Here is a 21747-nt window from a genome sequence, read left to right on the forward strand (position 1 = left end):
ATTTGTCAATCAAGTACAGTTAGCAGGTTAGCTTCTGAAGATTATTCTTCAGAACTAGGTTTTTCGTATCCTATATTGGATGCATAAAACCTTGTGCCTCCAACGTAACGCTCTCGTTTTCGAAGTCCCCCAATTATTCATTTATTCATTCATTCAGAATGGATTTAGATTCAACTTCAAACAAATGATCTCTAAATCAACGATAGTCCTACGTCACCCTTGCGGTTATACCATAGATATAACCCACTTCCTGTTTTTTGACAGAGTGCAGATGCACTGGATGTGTGGGCAAAGATTGCGTCCGGATACAAAAGCATTACTGTGAAAGCGAAGGCTGTACGTAACAAATTCCTGAAAGCTAACTTTAGGAAAGAATTAAAAAAAATACAAAAACTGAAGAGCTATTACAGAAACAATTTCAATCACTCGCGACTCAGCGACTCCATTTTTAAGGCAACCCTACAAAATGCCCCGAGAGGGAAAGAAGCCCAAAACCAGATCAACGTCAACTCATTAAGATCCCTTGGAATGATTGTTGGCAGCTTCAACACATGTCCGAGTAGGAATCAATCGGAGCAATCGGGGAGTCGCATCGTAAAAGGCTATCAATCGAGCACTGCGCAAGACTTCCAAAAGCAATCGCAGCCACCGTTGATGTGCGTGTTTATGGGTCGAAAAATCCGAGCGCCATCTACGACGCGATTCGAAAAAAAGTGCGATGGTGCAAAAGTGACACCGCATTGCTTTGCCATTCCCGCTAATGAACTCTAAATAGCTCGAATTTCCAATTCATTAAATTAATTAATTATGTCGCAAAAGGGCTGTTCTGGCTCTCTGACACCGGCGTGGTTTTGATTTATGGGAAGCCATAATTATGATGCCGACGTCGGGATCATTCCTTTGCGCGATCGGAAAGAGGTCGATTGTGATCTCACGTGCGATGGTGGATGCAATCACGCGTCGTCTCTTCAAACCGTTTCTGTGTGCGACTCTCTAAATCAAGGCGCGCTAAGTGACAGCCGCCGCAGGTTGAGACACGTCAATTAAGCCCTTAACTTCTCGTACTTAAGCGCTCTTAAACGCAATTGGAGATGTGTCAGAAAAAAATAAACTGGTCCAATCAAGGGACACTCCTCAAACTGATTACCGTCGGCGATTTTCCCGCGCGGCGGTCATCATCGAAATATTTAAATCGCATGCCATGTTTACAAACGAGCCCGGTGTGGAATTAATTGAATTATCTTCGCTCGAAAATCGTGGCCTGCAGCAGTGGTGGCGGCTGCGGCAGCTGCTGCGGCCGTTTAATGTCCGCACGCCATGACAGTGTAATAATAATGTTCGCCCGGGTCCGAGTCGAGTCGAGTCGAGGTAATCGCTCGGCCCGGCAATATGTAATGCATTTTATAACATTTTATTCCCCCATCGCAAGGGGTGATGGTGGGGACGGGAAGATGTTTCCGAGCAGCAGTACAAATATAAACATATCATTACTTATTATTAGCTGCTTCGTTGTCCATTTCTCGCGGATGTTAATGGGTTCCGCGGTACCTTGCCGTCTCGAGTCGGGATCGTGCCCTTCACTAGGGCGCGAGAGCGGGATGAACTTAATTACCAGCAGCAGAGTCCCGCTCCACACAAATCGGGCCACAGGATTCATCCGGGCTGAGTCACGTTCGCGGCGCGGAAAATATGGAAATACGGAATTATTCATCGTGTGTGCTGCAGCAGCTTCGGCTACTCGCGGCTCGACGCGCGAAAATTATGGGAAGCCTGTTTTTGCCACTTAGTTTAATTAAATTCGAGAAAGATCAAGACAAGGCTCTGGGATACTGAGATGGGGCTAATGTAAACGAGGCAAAATGTTACACTATTAATTAAATCGATGAGAAAAAAAGGTTGTGGTCGTTATGGGTACTTTGTTGGACGCAGCAAAAGAGTCTGCAGGAGCCGATAAACCTGCTATCTGGAGTATGTGATCAGTGCCAGTAATTTTTGCCTCAAAATGTCCACCTTCGCCACTTCTAAACGGTAAAAACAGCGGCTTGGGTCCCTCGGTTTTGACGTAGGATTACGTCTTTGGGGAACATATTGAGGGTACATATTGGAAAACGAAAATCGATCGCATTGTGAAAAATGCCCATTTCCAAACGCCTATTACTCAGTCATGAAGGATTTACGACATGTTCACTTCAACCGATTAGGACACTCCATAATAATTCATTACACTGATTAAAACAAATACATTCCATGGAACTAACTGTCTAACAAATCTTGGAGTTTCAATTTAACAAAGTTTGACGTATAGTGGTACTGTCTCGGACTCACTTAAATGTAGACATGAATTTTTGAAAGTTTATGAAATTTCGATACTTGGTGAAACAGGAAATTTCTTCTAAAGAGTTAATACCGTAACTCTACCGCGTAACTCAACGCAGTTAAAATTGTTTAAAGTTTAAACCATTCTGTAACAAAATATAAGCACAATATCACAAAACAGTTGACGCAGTCTTGAAACTACATCATTAGTAGTAACATTGGAAATAAAAACCGCGAAAACCGTGCTTCATAAAACTAATTTAAAAAATATTTTTGAAAGCATATGATGTGTGCCTAATTCTGCGCACTAAAAAAATGTAAATTTGGTTGTTAAAAAGGTTATTTTTCTCATTTATTGACAAACATTGTTAAATAACATAACCAATGTTTGCATTAAAGGTTTGGTTTATGACCCACAAAAAGATAGTCGTCCTGAGAAATTCCTATTTCGCGAGTGAGATTTGATAGAAAAGTGGAGAAGACAAACGTCATTAATTAAAATAATTAAATTGTTGTCGTAGGTAGTTACAAATTAGCTGTAGTGATTTCTTGTACTTTTTCTGGGGTTGGGCCTTAAGCTTTTCATTCATCAATTTTCTTTTCTCGTTTCCAAATCGTTGTAATACTTCTGGTACTCTTCACCAGTGGCGGTGGATGAGTTTTTACTCTGCTTGGTTTTTAAGCTTTTAAGCTAACGGGGTGGTGCTTCGGTAAAGTCCTTTAGAAAACATCGCCATAAGTAACCCTTCGCACACCGTCTGTAAATTCAATGTTGCCCGAGAGATACGTGTTTTTTTTCAGTGTCGAATGTGTATCGTTTTCCAGTAGGGTTGATTTCTCTCGACATGGTGCATTATTAAATGCTGAGTCAAAGGTAATAGAATGATTATAAATGCAGCATCCATACTTTCCACTGGTATAAACGACCTACCATTTATTTTCGATTCGGCTAATCCATAGAACGCTTCGGAATCGTCCTGATTTGGTGTTGCTTCACGTTTCATCTGTTGCCGTTCATAAAACAGATTTGTATCGCTTATAGGACCGAGCCAAGTCGCATTCAGAAAGTTTAATTTGAGCTGCTTTGAAGATTTCTTCCAAACCTACCAAAGTTCAGCCGCTTGTATCCGGGAACACCCCGCTTAAATGGGTGCTTCCTTTTAATGGTTCGCAGAAAATATGCCACGAACGTCTTCAAACGTTACGGATCAATCGGAAACCCGGCTACGGGTGCCGCGGTTGCTCACTGGGCGATGCTTTCTTCCTCTTCCTTCCGCAAAACTGAGTGCTTTCCGGGGTGTTTTACGTTACCATTCAATTTCAGTTGTGCATGGAAATTACCTTCCTTGTCTAGTCTCCATTGCCAGAACAAGCTGTTGACGGGACGCAAATGTTTCTTTCCCGGAGTCCTTGCCATCCTTGTTTCTTCCTGCACAAAGTAAGGAACATAAACAAAACATATGGAGCCTAATTCTGCGCGTTATAAATTCTCTTTTTCTGAGGGCTTCATTTCATTCCAAACACTTGAAATAAGTCACAATCAGAGACAAAAAAACTCAAAACTTACTGACTGCGGATAAAATCCGGATCTGCAACACCTTTTTCGTTAAATTGGAGAGATGAAAGAATTCGTTACGTCTTTGCGTCGCTGCTAACAGGAACAAAAATATGACATTTCCAGTGATGCCAGATTTTTTTCTAATATCTCAAATATAGAAATAATTTGAGATATTAGAAAAAAATAATAACTCAAATGTTTTCGATGCAAGGTGACTGCTATTAGCTCAAAGCACTCGCGGCACAAGAAAAAGAATAAACACGTAAAGTGATAAACAAGCGAATTGAATGAAATCATTTTGTAGTCCGACGTCAAATCCAGCTGAAGCTTCGTAAGAAGCTTTGATTAAAAATCGACTCACCACATCTTGTGCTCTATTGTGCAGTCCCGTTAGTAGAAATAATCACAACTACAGCTCTCGTAGTAGATACAGAGCAAAGGCACCTCACGTTTTACGTTGAAGTTCGACTTTTGACCAGTTGCGAACTTTGTTCCACAGCGAAACAAAAACAAAAACAACCTCGACAACAGTCAGCTCCGAGTTCCGGACCACTTTCGCGGTGGTAATTTCCCTTGCCTGCTCCTCCTCTTGGTCTTGCGCCATGCATTCCATCTGGAGAAAAAAACACAACCCAAACTACAAACAGCGACGGAACAACGTTTTGTATAGAATCTTAATTAATCGAACAATTTAAATTGCCTACCGATGGCTTCCTGCCGCAGTCCTACTTCAATTGGGACCGAAATAACACAGAAATCGAGTTGCAACAACCATATTTCATTTGTTCACCTCGCGTGCACACTCTCTTCCTGCCCGTTCGCCTCCCATCCAACCATCCCCCCCCCCCTCGCGGAACATTGTCCGAAACCGGCTGAACTTTCGGATGCTGTTGCTGCTGGATCTGGGACCGTTGCCTGTTTTGTTAGGGGGCCCAATCGCTAAATTGCCATCTCCGTTCTCTCTGTGTGTCTGTCTTCCTTTCTCCTCTCCTCTGAAACAACAGCAGCGAAACATTCACAATTAAAATCACGCAGTTAATTAAAAGAAACACCAAATAGGCTACAGAGAGAGAGAGAGAGAATATCAGCTCGCCTGGATCGATCCGAGACCGAGGTTGACCCCACCAAACCTTCCCCCTGGTGCTGGAAGGCAATGGAAGCGAGAAAATTGATCGTGTTACCGACAGAAAACAGCAAAATACCTTAATTATTTTATCGACCACGGCCTCTCGCTAAATTTAACACTTCCTAAGCTCGACGGAAAGGCCAGGTGACTTATGGATGACACCTTCTGCGCCGCGCCGAGGAGGTCATGTGAAAGGGTTACCGTGGCTTTGTTGCGAACCAAATTCTGGCAGATGTTTTCTACAATAGATAATAAATGAATCGTTGGTTTTTCCTCTTTTGTGTGTGTGTGTTGCATCATCGCGTTTGGGACTATTATTCCAAGCCGTCGTCGTCATCGTCTCAGCGTTGTTAACATCCACTCAGCAGGCCGTGTATTTCTGCGAATTAATGAGGTGGAAAACGTGTATTGATGTGGCTTTGCTACACACAATTCGTCCGTGTCGCTGTCGTGGCTTGCTTCGTCGTTGCTTTGTTGTGATCCCGTTGACTCTTCGTCCGGGATTTGTCCGTTTCACGCCATATTTGCATTGGGAGAAATTTCAAACCCGCACGGCACCGGGCCCGAGCCCGAGGGAATCGAGTTCATTACTCATTCACCGGAAAGCTTGGAACGAAAATCGAACAATCAGCGGGAAGAATAATTACGTTAAATCGGCTGGCTTCTGACACGTCGCAGCAGCAGAACCACCGGCGGCCACTAGCTTCCCCGCGTGCCTCCGATGGCGAGGGGGGCGGCAGAAACCATCGATTTCACGGCAGCCCGAGTGGCGTAACATTGTTTTAATTTCATTCGTTCTCCCTCAGAATACCCTCAGCTCTGTGGTTGTGCGCGTCTCCCATTTGTAGCTATTCATTCGGATCGGCCCCCAAAACCTAGCCTCGAAGGTCTTCCTAAACGCCAAGCCGCCCCTCCTGTCCCCTCCTTCTCCCGCCACCGTTGATCATTAGTTAAGGCCATTATCGTTGTGTTCTGTGCTTTTAAGGGTTTCTTCTGCTATTATTTTGATTTTAAAACCATGCGCTTCTCACACTCTTTTTTGTTTTGCTTTAGAGTCGAAGTTCGGCGTCACTGTGTGTGTGTTCAGCAAGAATGAAAAAATCCGGTAGAACCTGTTTTGGGTCTCTCCTTCCCCGTTCGCTCTCCCTCTGGTGGCGGCAGTCAGTGGAATATAAATTTCCCATCTAATGCAAGCATTTTGCGGCCTTTTGATGGAGCTCATCGTTTGACACGAACTCACTCTTCTTCTCGTTTTGTCTTTTTTTTTTCTGTGAAATCGCGAACCGCGCATACTTTCTGTGCGCGTTTATCGGGGTCACGAGAGTAACGATTGGCCTGACGACGCGTCAGCTATCGCCCCGCCATGGTTGACTGACAGACAGATCGATGACACCAACCGATCATGGCTTGCTGGCTGATTGTTTACACACAAACAGAAACGCACTTTCGAAGAGAGAGAGAGAGATCGAACCGCTCGGGCTTAAACTTTGCGCTGGCCAAACATTTGCTCGCCAAGTATTGTTTTTCACTGTTAAACAATCAAACAGCCTCTTCTTTTGGTGTGTGTGTTTGCGTGTCTTCTTCAAAGGTGATCAACGCAGGCACGCATGGTCTCTACTAACTGGTGCTACTAACGGTTCAACGCGCGCTGCAGCTTCTCACTCACTTGATTGTTTTCACCGCAGATTTCCGGCCCTCGGATCATTAAAAGGTATCCCATCCCATCCCGAAGATGGTAATCCGGATATGTTGGGCCGAAGCCATCGAACGTCCATCGACTCCGTGCTATAAAATCATAATTCGAAGAAGCGATGCGCTGACCGAAATTGATAAAGACTTGGGAATTGGGTCGCGACTTTTCCCAGGGTCCCATTTGTGTCGACGACGACGACGAATCGAAAGGTCGAACGAAATATCACCACGGCATTGTTTGCGAACAAAGAGATTCATGTTTCGCGTGCGCCGCTCGACAACGGATTTGGTCTATGTTTTCCCCGTGCCGACAGACAGTTCATTGCGGTGCGTTGACAGTTGCGAGTGGAAGGTCCGATCAATAAGGGTCCCATAATCAAAATGTAATCAAATTACTACTGCCTCGGTAGCGGAGGTGAATGGAATACAAAGTAGGAAAACTGGACAGTGGAAAGCACCGTGTGTGTGAAAGGAGACGAGCAGCGTAGAATTTATTATAAGTAAACACTTAATCATAAGTGATTGAACAAGTAAAACACTGTTAAAAAAAATAATACCGCAATAAATCACGGCCTGCCATCGCTGCATAAATGTTGGGCCAGCGAAAAGCAAGAGGGACCGCGCGAAAGAGTAGCGCGCCGTTTTTACGACGGGTCATAGCAAGCGTTGTAAATCCTGGCTAACGACGACAATGGAGAGAAAACAAAAACAACCCGCAGTGAACGTTGTTTACGCTTGGCCGACTTCACCGACTTCATGGCTTGTTTCCCCATCCCCCGTCCGGGCCCACCATCCGCGCCGAGTGTCGTAATTGTTTCAATAAACATTTCAAAGTGGATTCTGATCAATATCTTACCCTATTCCTAGAGACCCCTCAAAACAAAGTAAAACAGAAAGTGTTTCTATCTTCCTTTGCCATTTTGTCACTCAATCAAGGCCCAATAAAAAAAACAGAGAGAGAGAAAGAGATCGCTGAAGCCAAGCCATTATAAGAGGCTGTCCCGCTGGAATTCCTGATCTTATCAAAACAAATCGACTGAAAAGCGCTCCTTCCCTCTCTGTGCTATGATCGGGTCAATATTTGACGAGTCATTACCGCGTCGCGTCGCGTTCTTTCATCTCGCCCGGGGTTTGGTTGATAGCGATTTGATGGTGGGGTAAGAAGGACTCCGTTTTGAATACATTCTTCCCACGCAGCGAAAATAAGGTTCCGCGAAAAAAAAACACTCACACACACTGCCATCTCGGGGGGTGCATTCCGATGAATCAGCGACGGAAATTTTCTAATTCCAAAAAACACTCGAAACGAATAGTTTCGGCTTTCCTAATTAACAAAGCTCACAGAGCCGCCCCCCTTTGAAAGCGGTCCTCACGAAGTATTTGCGGAAAAAATCTACCGACGCGGTTGGCGCGGTCGTTGTTTCATGTCTCGGCGGTTTGGGCTCAAAATTCCAGGCGAAAACAGCCTGGGACCTGGAGCTCGTTTCGATAATTTGGGCGATTGTGTTGACACACTGTGTGGGCAAACCGCAAACAGAAGCCTCTTCGGGGTACAAACAAGCTCCCCAAAGAAAGAAATAAAAGAGGAAAACAGTTTGGCGGCTTGTTTGTGTTGTTTAAACGGCCGAAACTGACACTTGGAGTGCCCTTTTCCCCACAGCTTGTTGTCACTCACTCGCGCGTGAGTGAGCATAAAGCGTCTCAAAACACTTCTCCCATTTGCTGGACAGCAGACGGCGCACTAATCACACTTTGATATTTTTTTTTGTTTTTCACTTTCAGGTGCCGCCCCGGCTGGCGAGGTCCACTCTGCAACGAGTGTATGGTCTATCCGGGCTGTCGCCACGGGTACTGCAACGGTAGCGCCTGGCAGTGCATCTGTGATACGAACTGGGGCGGAATCCTGTGCGACCAAGGTGAGTCTAAATTTGGAGCTGAGGACTTTATAATGAAGAAATTCACTAAGCCACAGCCCTACGCGATTGCATTGCGTATTTTGTCTTTGTTCTTTTGACATTTCTTTAGTGTTTGTTTGATCATCTTTGTTGTTATCTTTTCCACACTCTTGCAAAATGTAGAATAAAAGCAGCCTATAAATCAGGTGTCAAGAAGCCTGACCTTACCTTCGGTTTAACGTTTGCATGGTTTGTTTCAGCTATCATTCGTGGAGATTTGAGAAGGGGCATGTGAAAATTGCAACGAATGAGAGCTCAATCCATTAACGACCAAGCTGTAAAAAATAGTTTTTTAACGGAATTTTGATTGTTGGCGTTACAGAAACGCCAAAATTACACCAACGATTATTGGCGTTACATTTTCGTCAATGTTGGCTAATACCTACAATTTTGTTCCTGTAGGAGGTTCACTCCAATGTTTTTTTCCTACATCACAATGTGTGTTCTTTTATCAAAGTAACACTGTAGAGAAGTTTACATATTTTACCATTTTATCAGATTTTGTTTTTTGTTAGGTCATGCACTTTCCGCTCATAGTTGCTTCCAACAGATTTTATTGCCCAAAAGTAAAAAAATTGAATCAAATTGATGGTAAATAGTAGCTAGCATACTAAGCTATCATTTGATACCAAAATTTTAACATATGGTTGTTTTGAAAAAACATGAAAAGTTATCAAAGTTGCTGTTCGATTCTTCGAACGCTTGGCCCAACATGAGTTGATGAAACCACGCAAAATTGTCAAACTGACGTCTTCCTGCACTGATTTGTCCAGTGACCTACTTATTAGAATTTTTGAATTATCTTTGATTAAGTCGTAATTGCTATTTCTTAACATAGCAGATAAAAAATACTTCTGAGTTAAGCGTCTTGGTAGATCATCCGAATGTTTTACTCAGCTGTATCGTAGCAGTTGAAAATAAACACAACATTTAGGCAACCCAATCAGAATGAATGTTTCGATTCTTCAAAACGGTTTAGCATGAGATACGAAGTAAAATACCAAACAAAAATACTATAAACACATGCTTTGCGGCAAATGGGAGAGTTTAGGTTATCCGCAATATTACTTGAAACCTTTGAATATTGCACCAATTGTGGATAAAATGGTAGATCTTTTGATCGTCTTGGATCGATCGAACGATGAATGTCAAACAAAATGGTCAAGAAATAAGAAATTGGAGGGAGGGATAGTATTTATTCATTGTAAATTCATTTTACATCAAATGGGTAAAACTGAAGCACTCATATAAAAAACAGGATAAAACTAGATAATATTTAAAAAACTGGAAGTTTTTAAGGTTCAACTGGAAGAATCCAGCTTAAACGTGAACATTGGCAACACTGGTCACTGTCTGTCATCCACTTACTACCAAGACGGGTCTATAGTACTAGGTGAGGCCGTTTCGTCACTAAGTTGGTTAGGGGAGCGGTATATGAAAACAGTACGGAAGAAAGCAGAAGAGGAATTATTTGCTTGAAGCGTGAAAGAGACAGACTGATCAGGAACGAGCTTCGGCACTAGCGTATTGTGTTTTGTTTACAAACAAAACACAGTAGACTTCCAAGATGGCTGAAGAGTGGTTTTAGCAAGTTGGCCCACCTTAGGATATACTTCTACGCGCCTTGCTTACTACTTTACATTCACTCTATCGGCCACTATGTTATATAGAGCAAGGTGCTTGTATAAATGTAAAACAGGTGAAGCAACATCATCACTTCAATAAAAAGGGGATTACGGTTTGTGGAGCGGGGGTTGTTTGTTTTGTTATTGCTAGGATACGCCATTTTTGCATTTTCACATGCGAGAGTAGTGGATGAACTGGATAAGAATGAAATTCTACAAAATCATCCCTTCTTTTTCACATAAATTCGCGAAAGCTAAACATAGTAGGCATCGTTCGAATAAGCGTCGTAGCAGTTTGTAGAGAGCCGCAGGCAGCGTTCTGATGATTTTCCTGTTCTTCCGACCGGGTAGAGATTTTCACGAAAGCTGTTTGTAAACAATACCGACAGCAATTCCAATATGGCTGAAAGTGTATTTCATATGATTGTTTCACCTGGTATATATAGAGGCGCCTTGATATAGAGTAATCTATTCCAACATTACAACTCAATAAACCAGAAATAAAAGGACTTTGCCACGTTACAGAGTCCTTGTTCAATAGAACAACATTCACCGAAATGTCATATGAACTCCACGGAAATATTTAATCGAATGGGAAAGGAAACTGATTACGATTTTTCCAAATCTTCTGATGCCTAAAAGAACCAGTTGAAATATAGTTAAGAGTTTGGCTCCATTAAACTTATGTAACTGAGCCTGTAAAAATAATCGGATTAATAAAAAAAAAAAAAAAGAACCAGACCGAGATTGGAAGAATGGAAGAGCAGCTCGTTTGTAAAAGAAGGAATGATTTCCTGAACTTATTGAATCTTTTGAGTTTGAAATTCAATTTGCAACCTCCAATATCTCTAAAGAAACAAATGAACGTGAAAAAACAGCTTATTTTGTAAGGAGGCAAAATTTATACAAAGTGTTTCATTTCCAAACCATTTATTTATGTTTTATTTTCCCACTTTTTACTTAAATTCTTTCGTTTCGAGAAATTAAAAAAAAACATTCGAGTATTTTTAATATAGGATTACGCCTTTCGGGAATGAATTGAGGGTACAAATTGTAAAAAAAAACTGAATAACGGTTCCGTCACGAAAATTGTTTAATTTTGAGCGCTTACTGCTGTTTTATTTCTTGATGAATTTACGAGATTATTACACCAATTGATTCGAACACGACAATTAATTGATTCGAACACGAACTGCGACTGTTCGTGAGTTTGATCCCAGAACCATTCATTGAATGATCTTCTAATTAGTTTTTTACAAGACTAGAGGCGACTTTGTGATCTTTGTGATCTGTATTCGGTTGACTCCCAATTTTTTCAAGCTTAACGAAAGTCGGCATTTTGAATTCCTAGATGATCTCAGAGAACGATATTCAACTACCGCCGTTGAACACGATTTTAAAACTGCCATATTGTGGGGCCTTATGGTCAATCCTGACAGACATCGTGTCAGTTTGGCTAACTGAAAGTCCCCATTCTGAAATCCGAAAATAACTCAGATATCATCGGTCGAACCGGTTTCTTCCAACTTTTTAGCTAATCGGAAGTCACCTTTTAGGTTTCCGAAATGACCAGAGATCGACATTTAACTTTCGCTGGGTGAAAATATTAGAAAATATCGATGTTGTGGGGTCTTATACCCGGTGACCGGAATAAATCGCCACAGTAAACAACTGCAACAGAAACAACCGCTTAGAAAAAGTGTAGTAGGCTAGAAATATTTGGCGCGGGAAAAACATCATGTGCCTCACATTTCTATTATAAATTTATTCTCTTGTTCTCGTTTTTCGAAATTTATTCTGAGGACAATGTAATGGGGACGAAGTCCCCATTTGGCGAGGATAAGGAATCGAGGCGGCCCATGCCGCCAAGATGACGCAATCCGAGTCCACCGCCGACCCGCCGTCGGAAGCGGCGGTGTCTCGCACGCAAACCTGGGATCCACTGATTGCCCGGTTAGTTTGAAACATAGGATACGATCCTTTAGCAATGTCCGACCGAGCTCTAGCGAGCGTCGGACGGTATACGTCTGCCCGGGGCGTTACGTTTGCCTGGGGCGATACGTTTGCCCGGTTAATTCTTGTTTTGAAATACAATACCGCGCCACAATATTTATAGCCTACTACACATTTTATAAGCGGTGGTTTCTGTTGCAGTCGTTTTCTGTGGCGATTTATTCCGGGAACCCTTATACCCATACTGATTTCTGATCGAATTCGTTTAATCCGAAGTCGCTATTTTAGATTCCAAACTGACCTCTGAGATCAACAATCGTCATCCGCTGGTGTTGCCGATTGGGGATTAAAAGTACTCATTGTGTATACAGTAGAAACTTCTGATATCACAAATCGTGTTATTTCAAGAAAACCGCGTACAAACGAGCACGGAAAAAAGTCGTGTAATATAAGAATCCAGTGTATATGGATAAGAAAATTAGACAAACATATTTTCGGTAGATGTTGCATTCGTGGGAACGATATTAGAGTATTTTTCACACTCAGCTAAATGTGTTTCGGGTCAATGTTCTAGAACCAAATCTAGATGGGCAAACTATACGCTTGAATCTCAAAAATTACAGCTATTACAACTATCTTTATAAGTCTCAAATATCCCTAATCTTAAATCCCGATGTAGTCAGTAACTGAGGTTAGAATTTTGTTATAATTCTGGGTCAGGATAATGAATATAAAGTACAGAGCCTGTCATCGAATTCGTTCAGCAAATCAATATCTAGAATCTAGAAACTTCATCTATATGATCTTTGAATCTGAAAATCGCCTGTACATTCTTATTCTGTGATGTAAAATATGTTACACGGAAAACGAAAACGTTCGAGTCAAAATTTAATATTTACATTATTCTTCTACACTTCTACACTTCACTATCAGCATTGGTGTGTAACAATGAAATAAAAAACACTAAAATCTGAGAAATACCCATCAGCCGAGTCAGATACATGTTACGCGGCAATGTTCGCCGATTCGAGAACAACTACAGACCGCACTCTGTTTACCAATTTGACAGTTGCTCAACTTTTGTGTCGCGTGCTTCTCCTACACCTAGAAAAATCCTCAGTCGAAAACTACCAAATACATTTGGTAGTGCAAACATTAGTAGAATGTGCAATTTTTTGTACATATTGTCAACAAACCCGCATCCCTACCAGAGTTTATTTTACTCGATAACATTAGTAAATGGCGGAAAAACGTTGCCGATATTGGGCTTACGAGTCATGGTTTTGCTTGACATATATGTTTATTAATACGGTAGAAAATGACTATAGATTGGTAGCATTTACCAAAAAAAATTCATTAAATTCACTAATTATTTGTCTCAGTGTAACCATTCATGTTTACAGTGCAATGCTGCCAAAATAATCGAAACGAAATTTTTCCAACTTGTAAACTTATGCTAGCATTTGGATGATACCGATATCCAATATAAACAAACAAATAACAGTGATTAGCAAACCTATTGTTCTCTATTATTATCGATGATTCTTGAGCATCTGACATTCGAAATTTTGAGCAACATTCTCGGGCATTCGTATTGGCTCAAAAAGTTTAGACAAAGTCCGATGTTTTTTGTAAAAGTTACTCGATATGCGACCGGAGCAATGAGGTACATATCGATGTGAAGCGTACATATCGATATATTGGTCCTCGCAAGCAGTAACATTTTCGGTGATATGCTGATTAATTGAAGACTATTCACTCACATCATAAACACCGACACTGAGTGCCTTAAAATTATCAACTTCGTTTCGTTAAAATAATGAAAGTTCGTTTGTTTCTATCAACGTTGGGGAGTGGAAATGGCGCTCAAAAATATCACTTTCACCTGCGTGATATTCCGACAAACAACAACAAACAATACTATCAATTGCTTAACAACCGATAAGGCGTTTAGTGATAGGTTCTCCGTTATCTGGTAATGCACCTTCAGACGAACAGGGTTTTTCAGGATCCTTTGTTAGCGATTCGTACTTTGTATTGAACAAGTTGGCCTTGGACTTGACCCGATTCAACTATTTCTTGAGCTACACTCCACGACGAATTTTGTTTTATCTAATTTATTTATTTTTAGAACAAGTTTTCCTTGGGCTTTACCCGACTCAACTGTGACCGAAACTCGATGTATAACTTTTCTGTCCAAGTTGGCCTTGGGCTTAACCCGACTCAACTGTTTTGACCTTAGGTAAATAATTTTCCTAGCAACCCTTCTCTCCGCATAAATAATAGAAACAATTCACGATAATACAACTGTCATGCACAACTGTCAACACAGTTACAAGATTTAGTGGAGGTGATCTGGCGTCGTGGTAACATCCATAACTCTCACGCAGAGATCACGAGTTCAATTCTCACTCCCGACATTCTTCCAAAAATAGAAGTAAAAGTGACGAACCAGCCGAAATGTTGTGGAAGTCACTATAATAGAGAAAAATAAAGTTACAAGATTTCATACGAAACCTGACTCAGATCATCATAAGACCGTGAGTACCTTGAACATTGTTCCGTTTTCTCCATATAGAATTCACAAAGTACGCAAATAATTACATCATATTTTGTTTACCAATACTAATATACATCCTATACCAATTCACCACGATATGTATCTCATTGGTTCCATCTGGTCCTCCGTCTTAGCTAGAAACCAAAATATGATTAAATTTCTCTTTCTCTACCACTAACAAATCTGAGAATTTGATTGAATTCATTCTCCTATCCAACGAATCTGGCATGGCAGGATCGCCAATGTGATAATTCGACAAACAACACACAACACTATCAATTGCTTAAAAACCGATATCCATTTCTTTCTTAATCTAGCAATCAACACACTCGAACTGTCATTCCAACTACACACTAAATCTAGGATACTACAATCTGTCTTTTGTGAACTCCAATAAAATGTATGTTTTTAATTGATAAAACACATACTGAGGATAGCAGTTTCACATGGATGTGGTAGGCAATCAAATATAAACACAAATATTGACGTTTGAGAAATTTGAGAAATAGTTATGTCAGCGCATGCTATGTCGCTCTAAACATCACCATATTCTTTACCTTTTTTCCAGGACATTGTGACAGGAATCAAGCATACAGCTTCCTGTAATTAAGCTGTTGGGAATTGGAAGAATGATAACCCGTTGATCGACAAACATTGCCTACTCCGGCAATCGGAGGCAATTATGGTCTAGTGTCCTGATTGTGCGCGCGCGCGATTAATCGATTAATGAGCGTTCAATTATGGTTCACCGAGAGAGGATGTCAGCGCCGCGAGCGAAAGGGTTCAAAAATGCGAAAGGCAAACACAAATAAAATTCGATACGCACAATGCAATCGAGGGGAACAACGGCAATTGAGGAAAGGGAAGCCGAACATTAACGAACGACGCCAGAGCGAGCGCTTTTGTGTGAGTTCGCTCGGTCGGTCGAGTTGACATTATGTCAGCGCAAGGCTTTTGTCGGTTGTCACTCGCACGCAATGAAAAACCCATCCGGTTTCAATTACAAGGTGCATAAATCTCGGGCGCCCGCATCCAACTCCAGACCCCTGCGGCGGAACATACAAGTGTGTAACTGATACACCCCTGTTGTTATTTTTCTTTATTGTTTTTTTTTCTCTCGGAAGGGGTAAAGTTCGACTTTTTGATTTGATGGGGTGTCATCCATCCGCCGTTGATCAATCAACGATTGGGAGCAATAAACGTTGAATTTGATCGCGCATCAATAAATTTGAAAAAAAAAACACTGAAGTTTTTTCGAGAGCGAGATTTGTATCGATTGATTACCTGATTCTCCCATTATTCCCTCTCCCAAAACGGGGCTTCGCTCGCCTCGTCGAAGATGGAGGGAATTAACTCAATTACTGCGGATCATCAGCGATCGATTGTTGTTCGGGGGTTCTCGATCTCGGCGCGGACCCGCGCATCCGGTGTGTTTTAATGGGATCGCATCGTTGCGCGGTCACACAGTGCCCTTTTCGGTAAGGGGGGACCATTTCGGGGTTAACGGGTGGGAATCGGAGATAGATGGAGGAAATTTCGTGGGATTTCGTGGGTTTCACAACCGATAAACAATACGATTAAGGCTAATGGAGTTTTAATCGTGCGATTGCGCGATTGTATAATATCTCAAAACTTTCCTTCGCGGAGGAGCCATTTGTTCAAACAGCAGGCAGACAGTTGCGAAGCCACACTCGAACACTTGTTCCCGGAAAAATCACGCTCATCTGTTTATTGTTTTTCGCCAGTACTTATCCGCATATGCTGCCTGATTCAATTAGGGCAAACGAACGCGGTCACTGCTCTGCAAGGGTGCGCCATGCAATGAAATAGCGCCTGGAATTAACGCACAAAATCCCCTTCGGGTTTTAATTCAAGAGGGGTGCTCTTGAGGCACGCGATACCCCTAATCATAATCGCTCTTGTTTGCCTTTGATCACGTGCCAAACTGGAAGGGAAGGCAAGAGGAGGCAAACTAGTTTTGTGGTACGCTAGTGTCATTAACCAATTGTCCTATTTTCTGCGTTTTTTTAGATCTCAACTACTGCGGCACGCACGAGCCCTGCATGCATGGAGGAACTTGTGAGAACACAGCACCCGACCAGTACCGATGCACTTGCGCGGAAGGTCTCTCCGGCACCCGGTGCGAGATCGTCGAGCATCCGTGTGCGCCGCAGCCCTGTAAAAACGGTGGTTCCTGTAGTCTCACCGGCAGTGGGTCCCGCGGAAGCGAGGACAAACTCGAGCTGACCACACCGGTAGCACCGATCATTGTTCGCGGGATGCGGGGGATGAGCTCGATGGGGAAGCCCTACGGCCGGAGCAATAGTCTTGGAGGAGCCAGTGGTGGTGGTGGCGGCTCTGGCGGGTCAAACGCGGGAGGTAGTGCGATCGGTGGTGGAGCGGACTCCAAAGAATTACTCTCGCCACCGCAACCCCTTAAAGACTTCGTCTGCACATGCACGAACGGATGGACGGGACCAACGTGCGAGATAAGTAAGTATTTTTCGGGCGCCCCCCAATCACGCCCGGTAATTGTTAGCTCTGAAAAGAACTGTCCAAACGCGCTTATTTTTATCGCTTTTGATTATTGTTTATGCATTACTGACTTCCTCTATTATTCGTGGTTCGGCGTGGTTCGGTGAGTGGGAAGAGACCGCGAGCTGCAAGCATAGATAAATTCCTTAACGAACGAAGGTTTTTTTTTCGCCCTCTCTCTCTACCCGTTCACGAGGGGAAAGAATAAAGTGGATTTATTAGTGATTTCACGGCTTACTTCACCTTGGCGCTGATCGTCCGTTTGTTTCAGTCAGCGCGCGTTGGAGAACTTGCATCTCATGGCCTGCCTCGATTTGAGTGATTTGAGATCCTGGGAAGGGGACGAGGGGTACGCGAATGATTACGGGGAAAATTTGAAACGAGTAATAATTGTGAACTTTCCTTAACCAAATCTAATCGGATCGGACGCGAAAGGATGAGGAGCGCTGTGTTGTTATTACTGATGGTGAATGGTGAATTACGACAGGGTGAAGTGTGGGCTGTGGGAGATTCTTGGGAAGCGGACGGTGTGTGTATGTGTGTGTGTGTGTGTGGAATGCGGCGAATGACGGCAGCACTATGGGATTTCAGGCGGGCAAAGTCGGAGAAATGACTTTCATCGATCTGTTTTTCCACATTTCCTATAGAAAGGAGACACTTCTACTAAGAAAAGTTCAGAACTTCAGGACTGCATCAGGTACTATACTGCCCATGTTTGTATAGGCGACGTAAGCGACAAAATGAACAAAATCGATTTTTTAGTTGCTACGCGTTCCACGCGTTACTTATTGTTTTCTACTAGATTTATATACTAAACCATTGAAACGCTGCTCATAGAGTTGAAATTCTCTGTTTACAGTACCGCGATGAAGATAGAGAAGAAATCTTGTTCGAATTCCACAACACTTTTTAACAGAATAACTTATAAGCAGTGTTGTCAACTATAATTTTCAAAAATCAGGATAGTTCATATTGGATTGTCCGGAAAGTTCGTGCCAATTTTTGAGAAAACAAAAGCATAATTTTCATAGTCAATCATATATTTATTCAATTCCATATGCACAGTTTTTTTTATCCCTTTTGTTTATTTTTAGGCTCATTAGCATTTTAGCTGTAACAGAGCCGAATTTTAATCGTGTACATGTCACATGTTTATCATACCTATAATTAGCACATTACACGGTTGCCATTTTTCGGCGTAAGACTAATAATGTTCGATAGATTGGCCTTTTTTTCGGTTTTATTTACTATTTGGTTAGTATATCAGAAGCTTATTAGAAATGGGAGGGCAACCACTGGAAGCGAGAGGGGCTGAATTCCGAACAAATCCCTGTATAATCCCCTCTTTTCATATAAAAAAATTACGCCTCTGTCAAAAGTTTACCGTAATATAGTCACAAATGATCTTAGGCAACTTGTTTCGATCATAACAAGCAGAAAAAATACCAGAAGTATTGAAAAAATGATGAAAATATTTTTGTCCGCTTACTTGTATGGAAATCTCCCATAGTGCAACGGTCGGTTTTGTTCGGTTTGAGTACACGACGATACGGTTCAAAATATTTACCCGTGCACTATAGTTGTTGTTGTTGTTGTTTCATCGGTGGCCATTATCTAATGCAGTGATGAAAACGTTGGCTTCGAATTCAATTAACTGCTGTTAGTTTTTGGCTAAGCTGTCATTGTCAGAGTATGTTTTTTCCGTGTCATAATTCCACGAAAAAGTCCATAACCTCTTGGAAGATTCACAAAGCCTCAATTAACGGCACAAATCCCTTCAAACTCTGTTTAGCACCTTGGCTTCCATTGGAGCAAAAATTTCACATCCAATTCGATTACCGATAGCGGAACCGGGGATTACGTCACCTTCGGCTATGCTCCCCACTGACTCTTCCACAGCAGCTCAAAAATCCGTCTAATCGAACCCAGCAAGTGATCTTCCCATCTACCATCGAGTAAAATGACGAAGAAGGAAAAAAAACGAAACCCGAATTAACCAAATCCAATTGATTACTATGACGAATTGCCTTTCATTCGGTCGGCCGGGCCGGCCGACGGTAATTATCCGCTTAGTTCTGGTTGGTAGTCGCACAAGTTCTAGTTTTAATCCGCCACGGTTCCATCCTGCTGGCGGGAGCGGTTCGAGACGGCGCCACTGTCATCCTGCTCCGTCCCGATGATACATCATCTTGTTTGTTTAGCTTTCCTTGTTGTTGTTCTGATAACGAACGCGCCGTATAGTAGGCTCTGCGGGGCGAATCAATCAAGCTGTTCGCGCGCGCAGTAAACCCAAACTGTCATAACAGCGAATGGTTGGAGCAGGGATGCCAGGTGAACTTTTTTCACAACTGTCTTCACATGGTACGAAAAAATGTCTTCGAATGTCTTTACAATCATATCGGAGGAAACCAAAAATTCATAACTTACTTTTGAACAAAGTTTGGCAGTTTATTCAATGCTGATTGATATTTGGGCTGTTATATAGCACATTTCATTGAACTTACCTTGATGTTTAGATGTTTATTTTTATGAATGTGAACAAAGAATATATTCCGCAACTGCTAACAAACTTTTATGAGTTTAGAAATGATCATTGGCTTGAAATAATGTAGATTGAGTGAATATCGCCCTAGTTCAGCGGAATTTTAAGTAAAAGTCTCCGCTGGCTACTGGAAACAAAAACAAACAAGTGACACTGATGAAAAACGAGCGAATGACACTGAGACAAAAACCCTACTTCTTTTGACGATATTTTCGGTCAATAGTTAGCATTAAATGGATATAATATCTCTCAAAAATTCACAAACGGTTTTCTAATCAAAACTATTCTCCCTTCTATTCTACAGATATCGACGAGTGCGCCGAGGGACCCTGCCAGAATGGGGGCACCTGCATCGACATGATCGGGAAGTTTCGCTGCGAGTGTCCGCCACAGTGGACCGGCGAAACGTGCAGTATTGGTGGGTGTTGATTTAGAGCGTTTCCCAGCTATCAACTGGATCAAATCATTGATGATTTCTCTTCCCCCAACAGATGTCGACGAGTGCGAGTCGAACGTAGCGTCCGGGTTGGGACCGTGCATAAACGCGGAGTCCTGCCGAAATCTGCCCGGTTCGTTCCAGTGCAGCTGCCTGGAGGGTTGGGGTGGCCCCACGTGCGCCCAAAATCTGGACGACTGCGTGGGCAAGTGCAAAAATGGCGCCACCTGTATCGATCTCGTTAACGACTATCACTGCGCTTGTGCCGCCGGCTATACGGGTAAGTGTCGGGGTTCCGGAATGGGAATCAATCATCGGCGGGAGTGATAAATCAATCGGGTGCTGCTGCTGTTGACTTTTGTTTGTTCGACAGTTAGGCCAATCAGTTTGTGATTAATCAATCCAAATTCCGGTTGGAAGCGCTCTCGTGGCCTGTCACTGGAAGAGGACGAGAGCGCATAATTGGTTCACGAGCAGATTGATCTCCTACATGCTTTTTGTTTCTAATCAATCGCACAAATTTGAACCAGCGGCTCATTCGTGTGTGTGACTTCGACTGGTGTTGATTTAATCGGGGTACCAACTAACCAATTGCTTTCGGCCCTCTTTCTCTCGCCCCACAGGTCGTGACTGCAGCACCGATATCAACGAGTGTGCCAACTTCCCGTGCCGCAACGGGGGCGAATGTGTCGATCTGATCGGCAATTTCAAGTGCATCTGTCCGCTCGGCTACTCCGGAACGCTGTGTGAGGTAAGTCGTCGTCGTTCTCCTCCAGATATATCCAGTTTAGCGAAGCAAATAACTCGCGCGATGATGAGTCATTATTTAAATATTGTCTAAAAGCCCATTTAGCCCTAATAGTGGGGATATTTTTCAACGGTCTAAATATTGGATCTCACTTCGGTCTGACGCTAATGTATTATTAACAGTTATTAATAATTCCCCTCGTCTTGCGCGGCTCTGGCTGCCATTGTCCGGGTCCGAGTCTTGTATGTGTGCGTGTGTGTAGAGATATAATACTTTCATTATGATATATTTTTTCTTTTCAAAAGATCGGTGGATCAGCTCCAAGGGAGCGGAGCCAAGAATCGGTCGAAGGAGGAGGAAGAGATGGTGCATAGCAGCCACAGCGTGACCATTAATCTAAATAAATTCATTCCATTTTTCGATGATTCTTTTCGGACCCTGTTGGCAGTGTTCCGAACGAGAAAGAAAAAAATATAATAAAATCAGAAAGAAACCTCGCAAGATAATCGTCTTACAATGAGCTGAAAAGCGATTGGAGTCGCACGCTGACGTCTAAATAAGCTTTGCTTGTCGTCGTCGACGTCGTTTGGCTCGGCTCAGCTCGCGCTGCGGTTGGTGTTATTGAAATTGACTTGGTTTGTTTGATTGTTGTTGTTTTTTTTTGTTTGCCGTTTGGCAGAGCTGTGCGGGTTCGTTTCCCA

General features: G+C 42.6%; 1 protein-coding gene across 1 annotated transcript in view; it reads left to right on the top strand.

The window, feature by feature from the left end:
• The window catches only part of LOC129766974 (protein serrate), a 162466-nt gene that overhangs the window by 92117 nt on the left and 48602 nt on the right, over positions 1 to 21747 (top strand). Inside the window, exons 8-12 of the mRNA XM_055767572.1 lie at positions 8475 to 8608; positions 16817 to 17278; positions 20167 to 20280; positions 20354 to 20578; positions 20922 to 21049. Of these exons, the coding sequence (XP_055623547.1) occupies positions 8475 to 8608; positions 16817 to 17278; positions 20167 to 20280; positions 20354 to 20578; positions 20922 to 21049 (1063 nt within the window). The remainder of the gene's footprint in view (positions 1 to 8474; positions 8609 to 16816; positions 17279 to 20166; positions 20281 to 20353; positions 20579 to 20921; positions 21050 to 21747) is intronic.

This window comes from Toxorhynchites rutilus, chromosome 1 (genome assembly GCF_029784135.1).
Source record: "Toxorhynchites rutilus septentrionalis strain SRP chromosome 1, ASM2978413v1, whole genome shotgun sequence".
In the NCBI taxonomy this organism is placed as follows: Eukaryota; Metazoa; Arthropoda; class Insecta; order Diptera; family Culicidae; genus Toxorhynchites; species Toxorhynchites rutilus.